This window comes from Protopterus annectens, chromosome 1.part2, assembly GCF_019279795.1.
Source record: "Protopterus annectens isolate FY-2018-M chromosome 1.part2, PAN1.0, whole genome shotgun sequence".
Taxonomy (NCBI): domain Eukaryota; kingdom Metazoa; phylum Chordata; order Ceratodontiformes; family Protopteridae; genus Protopterus; species Protopterus annectens.
In genome coordinates, this window is record NC_056727.1 from 230226092 (window position 1) to 230245855 (window position 19764).

The window sequence follows — 19764 nt, forward strand, 5'->3', positions numbered from 1 at the left end:
AACAGCAGTCGCTGATCTGGTGTGGCAGTGCCAGTGTACCAGTGTTGCACAATGTATTGCTATTTGCTGAAGCAAGTATGAAGCTAGTACTGATATGCCTAATGCGTGTAAAAAATATCACTGCTTTTTTATCTATGCGCGCACACACTCAATGCCAGGATGCATACATTATTCTTCTGGGTATCAGTAAAAAATGCAGCTACGAAGTAACTATTTCAAAAGTAAGGCCTAAAATATATCACAGAACATTCAGACACTTAGCCCTAATAGGAGTCTGGTTGCCCCACTCCCCAGACTGTATAAATGGATACAGGGGGGCACCCTTAATCATCCTTGACTCTGTGGAGACCCCCACAAAACTTGGTGCTGGTTGGGGAAAAATGAGGAAGAAAAATGTAGTAACTTTCTGATAACACTCTTTAACCTGAACAACGCTGTGATAAGATCCTTTTAGGATAAAGTTGATAATGGCCTCTTCTCTTAACCACACCCATTCAAAAACTAGCCCTGCTGACATGTGTTGACATGTGTTAACAGAAAGTTGATGTAGGTTATGGGGGGATGCTGGGGATTGTGTGGTTATTACTACTTTAATTTTCATCACAGTCAAACCTTAGTGGTGTGCACAGGAGGTCATTATAAAAGTTATAAATTAAAAAAGTACACAGGAGCAAAGCAATGAAGGAGTGTAAAAAACTATGTCCCATAAACAGATCCACTCGCAAAAAAGTGGAAATCCAAAGCTCTCGAATAAGGAGTTGTTGATATATTTATTAATGCATTGCAGGTTAGCGCTTTCGCTGTTAAGCTTCTTCAGACCTTATACAAAAAAATTTTCTAAAAAGCAGCTTTAAATACACAAAAAGGCGCCAAATTCAAAACCTAAACACGCCTACCTCATTAATTATTACAATTCAACACCATTATTTGTTGTGTTTCAAACTTCTCAATTTCAATAATGGTTTCAAAGGGACCTTACCATTAAGTCCTGGTGGCATATCAGATCTAAGTTTAATGATCCATTGATCTGATATGCCACCAGGACTTAATGGTATATATTTTAATGATGCATTTCTGACACATTCCTCTGTTAACTAAACAGCATTGTATTTGGTTTACATCAACTGCAGAGAAATTATTGTGTTATTTATACATGTATTTTCATTATACACATTTGTATTTTTGTCTATATATACATATATTAATTTTTGCATTTATTGAATTATGCTTATAAATATTATATATTAAATTTAGGAGTATATATATTTTTATTGCTATTTTAACTAACTAAAGTATTGGTTTTAATAGAAATTTTAACTATGGTTAGCTGATATTCATGTTATATGAATTGTAATAATTAATGAGGTAGGCGTGTTTTAGGTTTTGAATTTGGCGCCTTTTTGTGTATTTAAAGCTGCTTTTTAGAAAAATTTTTTTGTATAAGGTCTGAAGAAGCTTAACAGCGAAAGCGCTAACCTGCAATGCATTAATAAATATATCAACAACTCCTTATTCGAGAGCTTTGGATTACTTCTTTTTTGCGAGTGGATCTGTTTATGGGACAGTTTTTTACACTCCTTCATTGCTTTGCTCCTGTGTACTTTTTTAATTTATTTTATTTTTGCTACTTACAACGGAGCATTAACTCAGAGCGGAAGATACAATTGTCTTAAATTATAAAAGTTATGTTTGGGCTGGGGACAGTGTAATCATTTTTTATTTTACTTTTTTCTCACAGACCTCAGAGGTGTACAAAGAATGTTACTATATCTTGAGTAGGGGCAGTGTACTATCTAGGAGCAATACAGTGGAATACATTTCTGTAATCATTATGGTTTTTTTACTTTCACACATCAGTTACGTATACAAGTGGTGCCTTTGGGGGGTTGGGGTGAAGAGGTACGTTATGTATGTCAGCGGACACTTGAAATACATGCTGTGGCAATTTGAACCTCTGCTTCCATCCCAATCTAACACCAAAGGGATACACAGGCATTTACTGTCTTTTTTTGGGGGGGTGAGGGAGGCAGACTGTATTCCCAGATAGGACCGGAGTATCCTCTCAATTGTCTTGCTAGTTTATTATGGGCTACTATTTTGTCATCTTTGAACATTAAGCCTTGGGTCACAACTTAGGTCTTTCTTGAAAGAAAGAAAACAAAAAAAAAAAGTCTTTTCTTACTCATAATTTTTGTTTAGACCACTGTTGGATTAAAAGGTTGGGAAAATGCTCTAAAACACATCCCAGAGAATCTATAACCCTTATAGCTTCTGGAGGCACCTACTTAATTGAGTTATTTTTTACATTGTTATTACTCCTCTGTCTTGGACATGAAAGATGTGTTGAAAGCATGAAAGGACAACTAAAGCTAAACCATACTGAATTTCTTTCCTTAATCATAATTTCTGTTAAGCCATCACTGGATTAAAAGGTTGTCTAAAAATTAAAAAAAGATTTAAAATGCACATTAGAGCACATAAAGTCATGGATTCTTGAAAAAGCTGAAGAGTAAGACAAAATGTGAGTAAATGAAGAAAAAAGTAACGTGCATGCTATGGTGAGCCCACAATGTGGGGAAAATGGAGGGAGCACTGGAGGATGTGTGTGTATGGGGGTGCTGAAAACAGAGGGCAGTGCCTAGGGTGCAATTTCAGATAAGTCCAACCCTGTCCATAAAGTTACTGTAATGTATCATTGTTGCAGCTAAATGCCGTAACTGTGAATGCCCCTTTGTGAGATGGGCCAACATAGTGTGGTACTGGTACATAAGCCTGTTGTAATGTAAAAGCATTGTAGCTACAGATCATTCTGTGTGTACTACTGCTAAAAGTTTGCAACATGAACTAAAAGGTTGCTTAGGAGGGATGGCAGTGACATGGTAATACTTAGACTGAAAAACGCCTAAGGGGCCCCCCACCTTGACACTTGCTGGGGGCCCCCAAAATGCTAACACCGGCCCTGCTACTCCCAGATTTGGAACTGGGAGCCCCCCACTGCTTAGTCTTGTGTGTACCTTGGGACTGAAGCCTGGGTGTTCTGCTTGGCTCTGGGTTTGGACTTGAAGGCCTGAAAGAGGCAGGAAAGGACCAATTCTTAGAGGGTCAATGCCTACTAAATCTTGGAGGCTGTACCTGTAGGAAATCTAACAGTTTGCATAGATTTAGCTTTTTCTTCCATCTTTTTCAGTACTACTTCTGCTTTGTTGCCAAACAGGCGGTCCTGATTTAAGGGAGTGTCCAGCAATTAGGTTTAACATGATCTGGCAAAGATTGCTCCTTAAGCCAAGCATGCCTTCTAAATACAGACCCAGAGATGGCAGCCCTGCAAGATGCCTCTAGTGAATAAAAACCACATTGAAAAGCGTGTTTTCAAACTTGTTCAGCAGAATGCATTAAATCCTGTAAATCCTTATTTTCAGCAGAGTCAAGAATCAACATCATTTTCTGTTTAAGCAATCCAAGGATATGCTGCTGATACTTTAACATATGTAACTGGCAGTTTAAGGTCCTAATGGCCAATGTTGCAGAAGTGCATACCTTCTTACCCCATCTATCCAGTGCCCTGGAATCTCTATCAGAGAGGGGTAGGATTTTTGGCAGTAGTAGTCTTAATGTCCTTGGGTCCCTGTGAAATGGTCTCAGGATCCGCAGTCGGGTTTTTAAAAAGGAACTTGAGAGAGTCAGGAACCCTGTAATATCTATCAGGTTTTCTGGCTGCAGGAGGTAATGAATCAAGGGCCAAGCTAGATTCCGAAAAGGCATCAACAATGTCCAGTACAGGGGAGATAGCTAAACGCTGTGTTGGGGCAGGAGTAAGAAATTCCCAAGCCTCTTTTTTAGAATCAGAGTAATCCTGGCTTCCCCAGTGGAAATGCTCCCTAAGGGCATGTAAAGTTTCACCAAAAGAGAAATTCTCTGGAGGGGAAATGGAGGGAATGGAGTCTTCTGCATCAGAATCCTCATAGGTAGATAAGGGTAAATCCTGGTCATCAGAGGATACAGAAATTTCAGAATCCTGATCAGAAGCATCATAGGCAAATTCAGCCCTAGGTCTCTCAAAGGGGGAAGGTTGGCTTCCCCTGATTAAAGTAATAAGATCTTCAGCCATTCTTATTTGTTTTTTAGGCATAGAGGCCTAACTATGCCGTCTGGGTGTCAGTTTTTTAGGCATGGTTCGAGTTTTAGGCCTTGAAGAAGAAGATGGCGTCGGTTTAATATGCAAGTCAGTAAGCCTGAACATACCCGCAGAAGCAGTTGCCTGCAGCAGCTCTGGACCCATCCAAGGTAGAGATATCCGCAGGTTCCACAGTTGAAGCATCTCGCGGCATACCGGACTCAGAATGGGTCTCAGTAGAGGCCTGCGAATGTGAAGTAGCGGGTATCAGGGGCTGCAAAAGCACCTCACTCAGTACCAGTGAACTGACGACTAGCTTAGGAGAAGCATCTTCGGTAGCTTTGGACCTAGGCGGCCTGTCTCTGTCTTTATCTTTGCATTTTTTCAGAATGTCGGTAGTCTGATTGCTTACCGAAGACATATCTGGATAACTGAACAGAGTACCAAAATATTTAGAGGCGTAAATATACTGACGCTGAATAGTTCGCTGTTTAAATAAGGCAAAAAAACAACAGTGAGGTACGTCGTGGTTAGGGCCTAAGCAAGGAATATAGTTTTTATTTATTTTATTTCCAGTCTGATAACCAGGGAGGTCCACTGGGCCCAAGGAGACCATTTTCAGTAGAGGCCTGGGGAGAAAGCTCCGTGTTACATACAATTAAAACTAGCATAGAATTTTACACTATACAGTTATGTATGGAGTTATACATTTTAGAAAACAAATTTAAAATTATATATTGAGATCTAGCAAATTGAAAAGGCGCAAGAGAGGAATAAACAAGACAAACTTGAGCACAGTTCATAACATACGTACAAAGTTAAACAACTAGAGCATGGTTCATAACAAATATATAGAGAGAGAGCCATTTGCATGTAGATCACAGCATCCATACACTGTTGATTAGAAAGCTATTTACAGTGCAAGGATGAAACAGAAGTGGCAGGATAATCAGGAAAAGATAGAGAACTATCAAACTGTAAAGACTTTTGTAGGTAGTTGAAAAGAAACTTTCAGGTTAGTAGTAAGCTTATGTTTTGTAGAATAGGGGAGAAAAATAGAGGTGAAAAGTTCCAAGTTTAGTATGTGTGCATATAAGATTCTGGTGAGAGCAGAGAGGGGAAGTTAAGCGATAGAGAAAGAGGGGAATGTTGTTTGGAGAAAGGTTCAGCATGAATGAAAATCTTTATGAGGTACTGGCTTTCCACAAGAAATGCAATTATTGACTTTTACTGACATCAGTTTAGAGCAAAAAAAAGTTTCCCCAATGGGGTACTTGGCTTTAGTTGAAGACTTCGGTTCTGAAACTCGAAAATGAAAATTTCAGGAGTCGGCCGACCAGCACTTGCAAACTGCTTCTGCTTCGGGCACCGCACTGCAAGTAAGACTGATGTAATGGTGTCGGCTGCATGCTTTATACCCAAATACCTGAAGTCATGGAAGACAAGACAGCAACAGACGCAGGACCCAAGACTTTAAAAATCAGGCCAACTGAGGGCTACTGCAAGCAGATAACCCAATTGTGATGGCTGCAACAGTGAAACACAAAGATAATCACTAAAGATCCTACTCCACCTTGGAATTTTAATTTAAAGGGGGGGGGGGGTCTCAGTAAAAATGTTCCTTTTACAAATGCCTTACAGAGTCATAATAAAGCTAAAGTAAAATTGTCAACTCCTATATGAAAATTAGAAATGGCAGCTAATTGTACTTTAACTGTTGAGGAACTGACCCCTACATTAAAAACAGTAGCCAAAAATTCAAGAACTTTAGGTACCGATACTGAAAAGGGGTCAATATCTTTCTCGTGCCCAAAAACACAAATCTTTTCTACTTATTTTGTAAATCTTCCTAGTGGAAGCTTTGTGGGAAGACAAAAAAATGTGACTGACAGGGGAGGTCAGCCTGGATTACCTATTTATCAATGGAATTGCAGAAACCATATGGTCAACTTTAGGCCCAAATGTCTGGGTGAATCATGTGTCAGTTGATACACAAGGTCTGGAACTGGATCTAGATTCCAAGGAAGGTGAACTATGTGAGGATAAATGAAGGGGAACCAAATCTGAGGTGGTCAATAAGGGGCAATGAGGACGACTGTGTTCTTCAAAGACGTTTTTCGGAAGAAACTTGGGGATTAGAGGAGTTGGGCGTTAAGCACAGAGGAGACTGGGGAAGAAGCTAATCCTGGAGGACAACATCTCTCGGTGACTACACCAGTAGCGGGGGGGGGGGGGTCGGGGCAGAGACCCTGCTGCACCTGTTGAGGGGAGATGCAAATATGTCGCAGCACAGCTGGTCCCTTTGGCAGAATACCTTCTCTGCAATTTTCTTGTTGAGAGACCACTTGTAAGGCAATAAGATGGACCTGCTCAACCTGTCTGCTATCAAAAAGGATTTTGCCAGAATGTGCATTGCTATGAGAAATCGACCAACTAGACTGCCCACTGCTACACTCAGCATTTCAACACAAGGGGTAAGATATGGCTCATCTTTGTTTGCTGATGTATCAGACTACTGACATACTGGCCATCTGAATCGCAACAGCCCCTGAAAGGAGAGCATTTTGGAAGGCCTGAAACGCCAGGAGAATTGCTGTAATTTCTAGGACACTGATTTGCATGTTGATGACTGCTAGAGAAGGTTTTTTAAGCAACTGAAAAATGTATGCCTACTGCAGGCAGAGTCTTACCATCTTGCTCACACCTGGAATGGGCATCTAACTTTGGAGCCACACAAAAAAACTTCCATCAAAGTGTGCACTGACGAAGAAGGGCTTGAAGGGCTCCACAAAAAAAAAAAAATGACAACCACATCCATACAAGTCTCCTAATGGAAATGCCTGAATCCACCATCCTTGATGTACCTTCAGCTGCATGTGAAATAAGCCTCATGGACGATTTTGCAATGGACAGTAGAGTAACCAACTGTAAAGCAACGAAGTCTGTGCCTCAGCAGTTCTTGCTCCTGAGAGGGATTTGGAGAGTTCTTTAATCAAATCCCTCTGAAGTTTGGTTAAGTGAGCCAAATAGTTCAGCGATCCAAGTGCATAAGTCACTGAAACAAGCTTCCCAAATTTGTCCAATGCCCTAGACACCCTGTCTGGATGAGGTAAACAGATGAATCTGTTCATTCCCTGTGGTCACCTCTTCAGTAGTGCCAGGATCCTATGTAGTCTCTTATGGATCTGCTCAACAGAACTGGGTTCCATCCATGCCTGCCAAGAGATCAAATAAATGAGCTCATCAGAAGGCGGAGTCACCCTGAAAGTAGATGGACCAGACCCAAACGCCTCTAGGAATACAGATTCCTCTTGGGAAGGGTTACCTATAGACCAAGCGTGCTTTTGCTTAAGAATTGCCAAAATGTCTCCAAAGGAGACCTCATCAGGTGGTTGTCTTGGGGACCCTTCCCCTTCATCGAAATCAGCATCTTAAATGACAGATTCCTGAAAGGAGTCTGACTGCATCCTCTTGCATTTCCTCTTCCTAGGGACTTCTTCAGTGTGATGTTCCGGAAAAGTATTGGAAGACACAAGTATACCACTGCTGGGTAGCCTGGAGACTTTGGGCTGGCTGTCCCTGTAAAGCAAGAGTGTTGAGGCTTAAGTCACAAAGGCATATGGGATCCGGAAGGAAGATCCAAGTCAGGTGTCTGTCCTCGAAGAGATCTACCACATCAAAAGCATAATGTCCTGTGAAGAATGATGGTCAACAGAGCCGAGAAGATACGCTTGACTGTCTGCTCCTTCTGACCTGAAGGCAATCCACCAGAGGCAGAAGTTGAAGCGGAGCTATCTAATGCAGAGGCTCAGAGGGGCAAAGACAGCTCTGACAGCTTCAGAGTTGACTAACACTTTCGAGCAGATCACACTTCAGATCAGAGAGTCATCCAGCTCCAACATGCTCAGACACTGTCCACTGACAGAAGGTATCCGAGCCAAAGATACTACAATCTTCGGATCCAATACAGATGGCTCCAGAAAACACAGATCCAACGATTCTGAAGCCGATGGATGGATAAAGAGAAGGAGCTAAGAATGATGGAGTAATACCAGTAAAGTTCTTCAGACACAAAGGGGCAGAAGCCAGAACTCCCATCTGAACCTGTGCCCAGAGAAACTTCCATCACTCTATCCACAACTGCTTCTGTAAGACTTCTGGAAGAATGGGAAGATGCGGAAGGGTACCTAGAGTAGCGGAATCTTTCTAAAAATGGGTATGGTAGCGTTGAAGGGACAGGGTCCCAAAGAAGATGCATACTGGGTCCGGGGGGATCTGTTTTGGCTCCAAATTAACTAGATCAGATGAGGCAGACCTTGTATCTCAAACAGGATTAGGTCTTCGGATTCAATCATTTTGAGAATATCCAAGGTGGCTTGGTGGAAGGTTCGAAAGAAATGGAGGATCCAGTAGGTTCAGGTCAGCACTTTCTGGATTCTTTTTTGTCTGCCTTGGAGGATTGAACTCCAGCCAGTGATTCCAAAAAATGTGGGAAGTACTTTCAAAATCAATTTGTTCATATGATCAGTCAATGCCTTGGGGTTAAAGGCTTTGCAGATGCTGCAGCTCGCATGATACATTTAAGTGTGCAGAGCCTAAACAATAACCAGAAGAGTCATGGGCAGGAGGAAGATCTTATGCCCACACTCTGAATTTCTTGAAACCCAAAGGTTTTCCAACCATTGTAAACAATAGCACTGTAGTAAAAAGGGGCAGAATTTTTTTTTTTTTTTTGGCAAGTCAGAAAAAATACAAACAATGGCAATAAAAAGGGTTACCGTAAAGGTAAAAGACATAGGAGAGAAACATCAGCAATGGTAATCAAGTTAAGCTGAAGAAGCATAGGATAAGGGAGGTAAATAAATTAAAACAGAAACCAGTAGAAATAAATTTAAAGACAGCTCAAAAGGGATGAACAATTATTTCACCTACCCCTTAAAACCATCAACACTTAAGACCTCACAGCGACCACATCCATATGCGAAGGCGGCAAACAAATTGTGGGGTATGGAGGGGGACTAAGGCATTAAGGGTAAGGGAGGAGCTTGAGGGTTTGCTGCAGCCACAAGCTGTAAAAAGCATCAGGGTCTGAGCCAAGGATTGGATCCAAACCCACATGTTGAGGAAAGTACAGTTTTGTACCTACCATAAATGTAGATGTCCGAACTGGATAGCATCTGCAGTCATAACAAATGGGTTGTCCTGTCGTCAGGCAGCCCTTCGGTCGGCCGGATTCCAAAGTCTGGGTCCGGCTTCGGCTGATGTCGCACTTCACCCGACGTCATCTCTGCTGGTCTTGGGGTATAAAGGCATCAGCCGACGCCATTTTCCTCAGTGTTTCTTGCCCCAGATGCCAGTTGCCCTCCTGGAAGGCTAAATTTTGGATAAATGCCAATGTTTCCAAAAAAGTAGAAGGCAAACACAAAAAATAAGCATGTATGTACATATATACAAACAAATACACCATAAGAGACCCCCCCCCCCAGCTAGCTATTAGGAGGGTAAATACCCTAGGAGTACCACAGAGGGGAAGGAGGGAGGGTAATCCTGACTGCAGATGCTATCCAGTTCGGACATCTACATTTATGGTAGGTACAAAACTGTACTATGTCCTTCATGGATGCATCTGCAGTCATAACAAATGAGTAGATTACCATAGCCAAACTAGGGGAGGAGGAAGAAAAATTATGGTGTAGTTAGGATCCCTTGCAGTACAGCAGTGGCAAACCCTGCTCGGGATCTAGAGTATAGAGGTAAATTATAATGCTTGGCAAATGTATGCACGGAGGTCCAAGTAGCCGCCTCAATAATGTCCTTGGTTGCCACTCCTCGTAAGAAAGCTGTGGTAGTGGCTGTAGCCCTTGTAGAATGAGGTCTTATGTTCTGTGGAATTGGTTTTCCATGGTAGGAGTAACAGAATCTTATGCAATTTCCTATCCATTTGGAGACTGGCTGTTTGGAAACTGCTTTTCCTTCCCTTCCTGTTGCATAGGCTACAAAAAGCTGGTCAGTTTTTCTGTTAGTTTTGGTTCTGTCCAGGTAGTAGCGTAACTGTCTATGTACATCCAAGGTATGCAGCATTCTTTCCCCTCTGTTTTGTGGATTGGGAAAGAAGGTAGGTAGGTGGATTGCCTGGTTTAAAGACACTCTGGATACCACCTTAGGCATAAATGTAGGATTAGTTCTCATGGACACCCTATCTTGATGGAAGATTAGGAAGGGTTGCACTGCCATTAAGGCCTGTAGTTCCGAAACCCTCCTTGCTGAGGTAATTGCCAGTAGGAAAGCAGTTTTCCATGACAGGTGTTGTAGGTCTACTGTTGCGGCTGGTTCAAGCGGAGGGAGTGTCAACTTTTCTAGCACAAAGTTCAAGTCCCATGCTGGTAATGGTGGTTTCCTAGGAGGTTTTACATTCTTGATCCCTCTGAGGAACTGCCTGAGTAGAGGATGTGAAAAGACAGGTGGATCAAAGCTGTATTCTGCTGAAATAGCTGATGCATGTATCTTGATGGAGGAATAGGACAGGCCTGTATGTAGAAGCTCTGCCAAGTACTCCAGAATGTTAGCAATATCTATGTTCGACACATCTTTTCCTCTTTCAGTACTCCAAATGACAAACCTTTTCCATTTTCCTGCATAGTTCCTTCTTGTTGAAGGTCTGCGGGCTTCAAGGATAATGTCTTTAACCCTTTGGGAAAGGTCTGGGTTAGTTGCTGCTATATGATGTTCCAGGCAGTCAGTTGCAAGGTTTTTAGGTTTGGATGCATGATGTTGTAGTTGTTCTGAGTTAACATCAAAGGCATCAGGGTATTGACCACATTTTCTCGAGACATGCTCCTCAGCAATGGGTACCAGTGTTGTCTTGGCCAGTTCGGAGCTATCAGGATTATCCTTGGACGTTCCTCTTTGATTTTCAGTAGTACCTTGTGCATCAAGGGAAGAGGTGGGAATGCATATGCTGTCAGGCCTTTCCAGCTGAAGGAGAGAGAGTCCACCTTCCATGCAAGTGGGTGGAATGTCCTTGTGCAGAATTTTTTGAGCTGGTGATTGAGTGGGGAAGCGAATAGATCTATTTGTGGCATTCCCCATTTCTTTGTGATGGCCTTGAAGATGTCCGGGTGTAGCATCCATTTGTGAGCATCCGAGGTGGTTCTGCTTAACATGTCTGCTAGGGTGTTCTCTTTTCCCGGCACAAATATTGCCTGTAACTGGATGTTGTAGCTGAGAGCCAGATTCCAAAGGTCCAAAGTCATTCTGCATAGGGGGTATGAATGAGTGCCTCCCTGTTTGTTGATGTACCACATGACTGTGGTGTTTGTCTGTCCTTATCATCAAATGGCCTTCTTTGAGGAATGGTCTGAATTTTTGGATTGCCAGTTTTACTGCCAGCATTTCTTTTTGGTTTATGTGCAGGTGCAGCTGGTCCTGAGTCCACAATCCTTGTATGCATTTGTCCAGCATGTGCGCCCCCCATCCTAGGTCTGAGGCGTCCGTTGTGATGGTTTGGCTTGCTCGAAAGTTGTGGAAGGGTAAGCCTGGGTTTGACTGGCATGCTTGAGCCCACCATAGGAACTCCTGTTTTAGGCATGGGATTAGTGGTATTTCTGTTTCTAAGCTGTGCCTGTGCTGAGACCATAAATTCTTTAGGTACCACTGTAGCTTTCTCATATGCAGTCTGGCATGTGGGACCAAGATTATGCATGATGTCATGAAGCCCAAGGCCTGCAGAACTTTTCTTGCTGTTAGTTTGTTCTGCTTTGTTAATGCCAAGAAGTAAAGAGGGAGCTCTTTTTGTTTTTCTGCAGTTAGGAATGCCATTTGTTTTACTGTGTCCAATTCAGCCCAAGAATGTTCTTGTTTGGGATGGTATCAGCCTTGACTTTTGTAAATTGACTGTGTATCCCAGGGCTTGTAGCAAGCAAATGACCCTTTGTAAATCTGTTGTCAGCTTGCATTTGTTGTCCGCTTGTAACAGGCAGTCGTCCAGGTATGGATAAATTTGGATTCCCTGTACTCTGCAGTGAGCGATTACTGATGCCAGGCATTTTATGAATACTCTGGGCGCAGTAGATAAGCCAAAGGGCAATGCTGAGAATTGATAATGCTCTGATCCTGCAAGAAATCTGAGGTATCTTCTGCAATTTGGTCGAATGGGGACGTGCAGGTATGCCTCCTTGAGATCTAGAGTTACCAGCTAACACTCCTTGCCCAGCATGGGAAGAAGTTGCTGTAGGGTCAGCATTTTGAATTTTGGGACAATGATGTATGTGTTTAAGATGGACAGGTCGAGAATAGGTCTCCAACTTTTCTCTTTTCTTGGCACTAGGAAGAGTCTGGAGTAGAATCCTTTGCCCTGTTCTGTTATTGGTACTCTTTCCACAGCTCTCATCTTTGTTAATTCCGCTATCTGCTGCAGAGCTTCTATTTTTTGATTTGGAGGCAGGTTTGGCATTCCTCTTTTTACTGGTAAGGTGTGGAAGTGGAACCGGTAGCCTTGGTCTATGGTTTGCAAAATCCATTTGTCTTTTGTGATGTAGTGCCAATTTTTCGAAAATAAGGCTAACTTTCCGCCTAATGGTGCTGCTATTTGCTCCCTGGTAGGCGGAGTCAGAGCCAAGTCACTGTGATTGTCCTGTTGCAGTGGCTGTGTCTGTGCCTCGGTTATTGCCTTGCCACTGTCGTCCTCTGTAGGCACCTCCTCTGGATTGATTTCTGCCTCTAGAGCGTCTATTCCTGCCCCTTTGGGATCTTGTGGAGTCAGGAAAGGACCAATTTTTGGCAGGCCAGTTCCTGCTAAACCTTGGGGGCTGAACCTGTAAGAAATCTTTACCTGTTTGTACAGATTTTGCCTTTTCTTCCATTTTCTTCATTACCTGCTGGGCAGGTGTACCAAATAGACTGGCCTTATCCATAGGAGCATCTAATAGCTTTGCTTTAACATGATCCGGTAAGACCTGTTCTTTCAACCATGCATGCCTTCTTATCACTGTGCCAGTCATGGCTGATCTAAATGAAGCCTCCAGTGCATCATAGCCACATTTTAAGGAATGGTTACTAACCTGTTGGATGTTATTCACCATTTCTAATACATATTTCTTATCTAAAGATTCATCAGAGGACAGTTTTTTAGTTAATTGATCAAGCATAAACTCTTGGTATTGGATCATATGAAACTGACAGTTTAAAGCTCTAGCTGAGAGAGTAGCAGAGGTGTAAACTTTTTTCCCCCATCTCTCTAAGGACCTGTATTCCCTTTCAGAAGGAATAGGGTTTTTTGCTGTGGTCGAGGCTACTGCCTTAGGCCCCTGGGATATAGTTTCGGGGTCTGCAAGTGGGGCCTTGTATAGGTGGTGATGAGTGTCTGGCACCCTGTAAAATCTATCTGGTTTGGCAGGGGCTGGAGGTAAAGAATCAGGAGCAGTGCAGACATCATTAAATGCATCATCCACAACAGGCAGTGCAGGAGGTATAGCTAAGGGCCTATGTTGTGGTAAGTGCAGAAAAGTCCTAAGCCTTTTTCTTGAGTCTGAGAAATCTTGTCCCTGCCATTGGAATTGTTCTCTCATGGCATGTAAGGTTTCCCCAAAGGAAAATTCCTCTGGTGGAGAGGCAGCTGGAATGGATTCTTCAGCATCGGAATCTTCATAAGTAGAAAAAGGAGCCTCTGGCTGGTCTGTAATGTCTGAGTCATCCGCAGAATCATCAGAGGACACTGGCTCGGGGGGCTCTGCTCTAGGTCTCTTTTCTGGGGGCTGAGAGGCCCTGTCTGGGTGAGATTGGGATCCCCTAATTAAGGATATTAAATCATCTGCCAGAGTAAGCATTTGTGAACTAGAAGTGGGCCTGTGTGAGGGGGGCTTAACAGACACAGATTTAGCAGATTTGGCTGCTTTAGCCCTGGCAAAGGCCTTAATAGACATGGCTGCAGGAGGCCTAGCAGCACCACGTGCTGGGGTAGAGACATCCAAAGGGATGGTGTCTGATAAATCACTAGGAACCACAGTTGTAGGCAAAATTTCTGAGGCCGATTCAGGTAAGGTAGCAGGAGCCTCAGTAGTAGTCATGGATTCGGTTGAAGATTGACCAGTTTTCTCGGTTTCGGCCGAAACAGAGACACTCGCGGCTTGCTTAACCGTGGTTTCGGCCGAAACCACGGACCGCGAGTGTCGGTCTTTTTCTTTGCGTTTTTTAACAATTTGGGTAGCCGGAGGATCCGACGGCATAATGTACGCAAAATCTGAGCCGAAAAACTGTTCAGCAAACTCCGACCGACGCCTAAGCGTTAGTCGGTTGAAGGAAGCACAGGCCGAACAGGCTGCTACGTCGTGGTCTGGGCCTAAGCAAGGCAGACAGTAAGAGTGGAAATCTTTATGAGGTATTTGTTTCCCACAAGTTAAACAGTTATTGACTTTCTGACATCGGCTGAGGCAAGAAAGAGTCCCCAATGGGGTACTTAGCTTTTTAGAAGTCTTCGAAGTAGTATTCGGTAGTAGTAATCTCTGGATCTGACCGACCGGCACTTGCGAACAGCTTCTGCTTCGGGCGCCACGCGGCAAGAAAGACTGAGGAAAATGGCGTCGGCTGATGCCTTTATACCCGAAGACCAGCAGAGATGACGTCGGGTGAAGTGCGACATCAGCCGAAGCCGGACCCAGACTTTGGAATCCGGCCGACCGAAGGGCTGCCTGACGACAGGACAACCCATTTGTTATGACTGCAGATGCATCCATGAAGGACATCAAATGAAAAACATCAGATCTTAAGCTATAGCTGCTCCCCCCCTCAAGATTGGGAAGTGTGTATAAAAACTTACAAAGCTGAACTTCATACATTCCGCCTTTTTTAGGGGCAGCTGGCCATCAAGAAAATTGCAAGCAGTAATGCATATACCATCCAAAGCTGGCAGAAATGGAGGAATGGGTAAAGGTTCTTGAAATTCCTTTTGTAATAGTTCGTATTACTTTGAGGGACTAAGAAACCTCAGTTCTCTCCCACTGAAAACTCTGGCACATTCTGGATATAGACGTAGAGAGCCCCCCCGGTCTGAATATTTCCGGATTCAGAATCTTGAATTTTCTTTTTTCGTTTTTTTTTTGAAAGGGGAGATATCCCTCCATCTATTATCAGAAACTGCAACACAAGGATGACTAGCCTGAAGCCCTGAGCCAGACCTAGTTAACTATAAAACAGGAAAGCATTCCCTGTTCCCTCTGCCAGGACTGACCAGAATGATTTTCCCTTTTCCACTGAGGGAACCCTAAACAAATGCAGAAAACAGGGCTAACCCCCAAGTCCATAGTGGCTGTAGGTGCTACACCAGAGGGATCTGGGTGGAAAGACGTGTGGTCTGAGGTGCAACTAACCGACACAGCAACCTGCAGCTGAGGCAAACTGCTAGCTTGTCGTGATGGCAAAGTGTTTTAACTTTTACTTTTTGTGGCTGGAAGGAACTACTGTGGGACTGAATCTGTTCCTTGGCTAAGCCAAAAATGGTACCCCTTTCCTGGGGATAACAAACAGCAAAAGCAAATAAAATTAAAGTCCTTAAGAGTCACTAATATAAAACACACAGCAAAAGCACTTTAACTTTTTTTGGGACTGATGGCGTTTTAAACAAACCCAATTTCTCCAGAGAAGGTTTTTTTTTTTTTTTTTTTTTAATTATAAACGTTTAAACTGACAGGAAAAAAGCACTCTTAAAATGTTCAACAAGTCTCATGACAGTCCATTAAAACACAAAACTCCTTGCTTTAAAATAACATTCCAGTTATCCAGGTCACACTTAAAAAGGGTTAACTGGATGGGAAACAGAAAATACACCCCCCCCCCCCTGGGATTCCACGGTTTCCTGTGGACAAGGGAATTGGGTGCTGACTTGTCGGAACATGGGATAAATTCTTGGCTAGGCTTGTAAGGGCCTTAGGGCCAATAGCCTAGTAACTTCCTATGATCCTATGAAAGGGGGCTGTCATTTTACATCATTTCGTTCTGCATTTAAGATTTTAGTCTTGCTGATATCATGTTGCGTCAGACATTCCTGTGATGAGCATCATTTGTGTTTTTCTATCTCTACCAGTTTACACCAGTACTGTGGATGGTCTTGCTTTTGACTGTCAGCATCACCCTGTCTTCATCAAGTTTATTAATCTTTTGATCAGTGGGATTAACCTGGTCAACAATTTCAAGTCAATTTGGGTATAGTAAATTAAAAGAAATAACTACTTACACTTGCACAGAGGCATTAGTACTGCAGTAAAACTTAAAAACTTGAGAGAACCACACAAACTGAAAAAAATTTGAGTACCTGTATGTTCACCCACACCCTGCTTCCCTACCCTAAACCATTTTCAGCATACCCTCAGATGTCGACAGTTGCAGTTATCTGGACTCCTACCAGGAGCATCTGGTCCTCATTTAACCCACAACCACCAACACCCACCATCTGCTTTTCTAAAAGGAAGCAAAATGCGGACAACCTCTCAAGTCATTTTGTTACGGAATGTCCGTAGACTACTTGCGTAAACTTGCAAATGAAAACCATTCCCAAAGAACAAGTGACTGCTGCTTATGGTACCTTTAAGTGAAATGGCTAGACAGCACCTGATAAACAACAGCATCTGTTCCTCTGATCAGTGTGAACTCTTACTTTGTGTAATGGCCCTTGCACTAGCTACTCAGTCTTCTACTATGTGAGAAGGCAGGAATGAAGATCACACACAAACAAGCAGAATATAATTTCACCCCGGGTCACATTTTCATTCATTTTGTTTCAATTTCAAGGTAATTACCAACAACATCTATGGTAGTCTTCCATGGGTTGAAACTTTTTTTTTTTTTTTTTTTTTTTTAGGACACTGGAAAGCACACTTGCCTTGCTACCTATGATCTGGCCATTCTTCATGGTACTGAGAAACTCCGTACCTATTTAGGGGTTAAGTGGAAAAATCAGGAACGCTGTTGACTGATATTACGGCTCATGCTGGGACACTGCACCTGATTATGTACTGCTGTAAGTGATCCCCTCTGGGGGAAAAAAATCATCTCAAAAAAACAATACACTACGTTCTGTGGCAAGAAGAGAAGACACAAGTGGAATATTCACTTCAAAGCAGTCTGCTTGTGGATATGCAGTTACTCAGTGCAAGTTTACTTTCCAGTCCACTTAACGCCCCATGCAATTCCTAACTTCTGCAAAGGCACCTTGGTTAGTATATACAAAAATTTCAGTCTCCTAGCTGGTGTTCAAATCACAAAAATTATTCACTGCAAGGCTACAGCACCACTTGGGCACAACTGAGAAAAGGTGCATTTTCTAATTCCAGGAGACAAAGCAATAGTAGAAGAAACTTACTGCAAACCTGAGGAGAAGGCATGATTTTCCAACACCAGAGTCACCGATCAGAAGCAGCTTGAATAAATAGTCACTAGAAAAAAAATGGAAACGGTTAAAACAAAAGTCTGGCAAACCGCTGCATTTACAGTTTGCAGTCAAACCAATAAAAAAAAAGTACCTCTACAGTTGCAAAAAAATGAAACATGGCACCCCCACAAACACAAAGGTTAATATCTGAGGACTGATAGACCTTTAGGTCTAATTAGATGTACTATGGCAGTATCCTGCAGATAGACGGAACCTTGTAATCAGATAAGACCCATTAAAAGCAAAGGGAGATCAAACGAGTCCCTCGATCAAAAACTTAGGCAGAGGAAATTATATCTAGAACACAGCTTGATAACAATTCATTAAGTAATTGTCTATGCTTTAACTAAGAGTTTAGCAACTGGAACACTCCTCTTATGACCATGGCCAGGGCTGGTACAATCACCTGAAATACTCTCAAACAGGACCCAAAGCATTCAGACTATGAATAAAGGCCTACTGCTTTCAAAAGGTTTCGCTTTCCTTTAACCTTAAGCAACAACTTAAACTGGAAACTCGTAAGCCTTTGTCAATGAACAATCTTGAAGGAATCGTACAAAAGTGACCGCCAACTCAATACATTTATTATTGCAACTCATAGTCCAAGTAAATAAAACTCCAAATGGAGGAGAATCCCACATCATGTACAGCTGCTTTCAACTTTAGTATAGGTTACCACAGCAAAAACAAATACTCTTTAAAACAGTTAATTCAAGTTCTAAAATATGCTTGTAACAGCATTTTGGGACAGCAAATCTACAACTTCAAAAGTACAGTTGTGTACACTTACCATAAATGTAGATGTTCGAGTTGACTGTTGTAGTCATTACATTTGGGTAATCCTGCTAGCAGGTTGCCCTCAGTCGGCCTGAATTCCAAGGTCCTGGGTCCTGCATCAGCTGCTGTCACCCCTTCCCTGACGTCAGGGGTATAAAAGATGCGGCCAACGCCATTTTCTTTAGTTTTTCTTGCCCCAGTGTCAGGTGACCCCTAAGCAAATCCACCACATAGGTTGTATAAATCAGAGAAGGAAAGATAGGTTTCATCAGAAGAAAAGGGGGATGGCGGGTGGGTAACCTGGACTGTAACAGTGAATACACTCGAACATCTACATTTATGGTAAGTGTACACAACTGTACTATGTTCTTCGTGTTTCACTGTTGCAGTCATTACATTTGGGTAGAGTCCCAAAGCTATGGTTGGGAGGCTGGAGCTAAACTGCACTAGGAGCGGCTATGAGGTCCTGCAGAACTGCAGTGGCAAAGCCTGCCCTGGATTTAGAGTAGAGTGTTAGATCGTGCTTTGTAAAGGTGTGCACTGAACTCCAAGTAGCAGCCTCTAAAATGCCCTTGGTTGGTACTCCCCTGAGAAAGGCTGCTGAAGTGGCTGCAGTTCTGGTTGAATGTGGCCTAATGCCCTTAGGCACTGGCTTGCCATGGTGCAAGTAGCAGAAACGAATGAAGTGGCCTATCCACTTTGAAATAGAGATAGCCTTTCCTTGTGATCCTGCAACATATGCCACTAGTAAATTACTCTGTCTTTCTGAAAACTTTGGTTCTGTCCAAGTAGAATCTAAGCTGTCTGTGTACGTCCAAAGAATGCAGAATTCTCTCCCCCTTGTTCTGTGGATTTGGATAAAAAGTTGGCAGATGAATAGTTTGGTTAAGAGCCACACTGGACACCACCATAGGCATAAATGTTGGGTTTGTCCTCAGAAAGACCCTGTCTGGATAAAAAATGATCAAAGGTTCCACAGCCATGAGTGCCTGTAGCTCTGAAACTAGTCTTGCAGAAGTTATTGCTAGGAGCAGAGCTGTTTTCCAAGATAAAAACTTTAGATCAGTAATAGCAGCTGGCTCAAAAAGGAGGCAGGGTGAGTTTTTCCAAAACATAGTTGAGGTCCCATGCAGGCAATGGTGATCTCCTTGGAGGTCTTACATTTTTGGCTCCTCTGAGGTACTGTTTTAATAAGGGATGAGAAAAGATTGGTGGCTCTGTATTGTAATGAGCCGAAATGGCAGAGGCATGAATTTTAATAGATGAAAAAGATGGGCCTTTGTCCAGCATCTCAGTTAAGTATTGCAAAATCTGAGGAATATTTGGCACAGCTGTATCAGTTCCTTGTGCCTGGTTCCAAGCACAGAACCTCTTCCATTTTCCAGCATAAGATTTTCTAGTACTAGGCCTTCTGGCCTCCAAAATGACATCCCTCACAGCTTTACTGACAGGC

The 19764-nt window shown here is 42.7% G+C and overlaps 1 protein-coding gene across 1 annotated transcript in view; it reads right to left on the minus strand.

Annotated features, from left to right (window-relative positions):
- Nucleotides 1–19764, minus strand: part of RAB1A (RAB1A, member RAS oncogene family) — a 1040437-nt gene that overhangs the window by 822412 nt on the left and 198261 nt on the right. The window contains exon 2 of the mRNA XM_044060138.1: nt 17466–17538. Coding sequence (XP_043916073.1) covers nt 17466–17538 — 73 coding nt within the window. The remainder of the gene's footprint in view (nt 1–17465; nt 17539–19764) is intronic.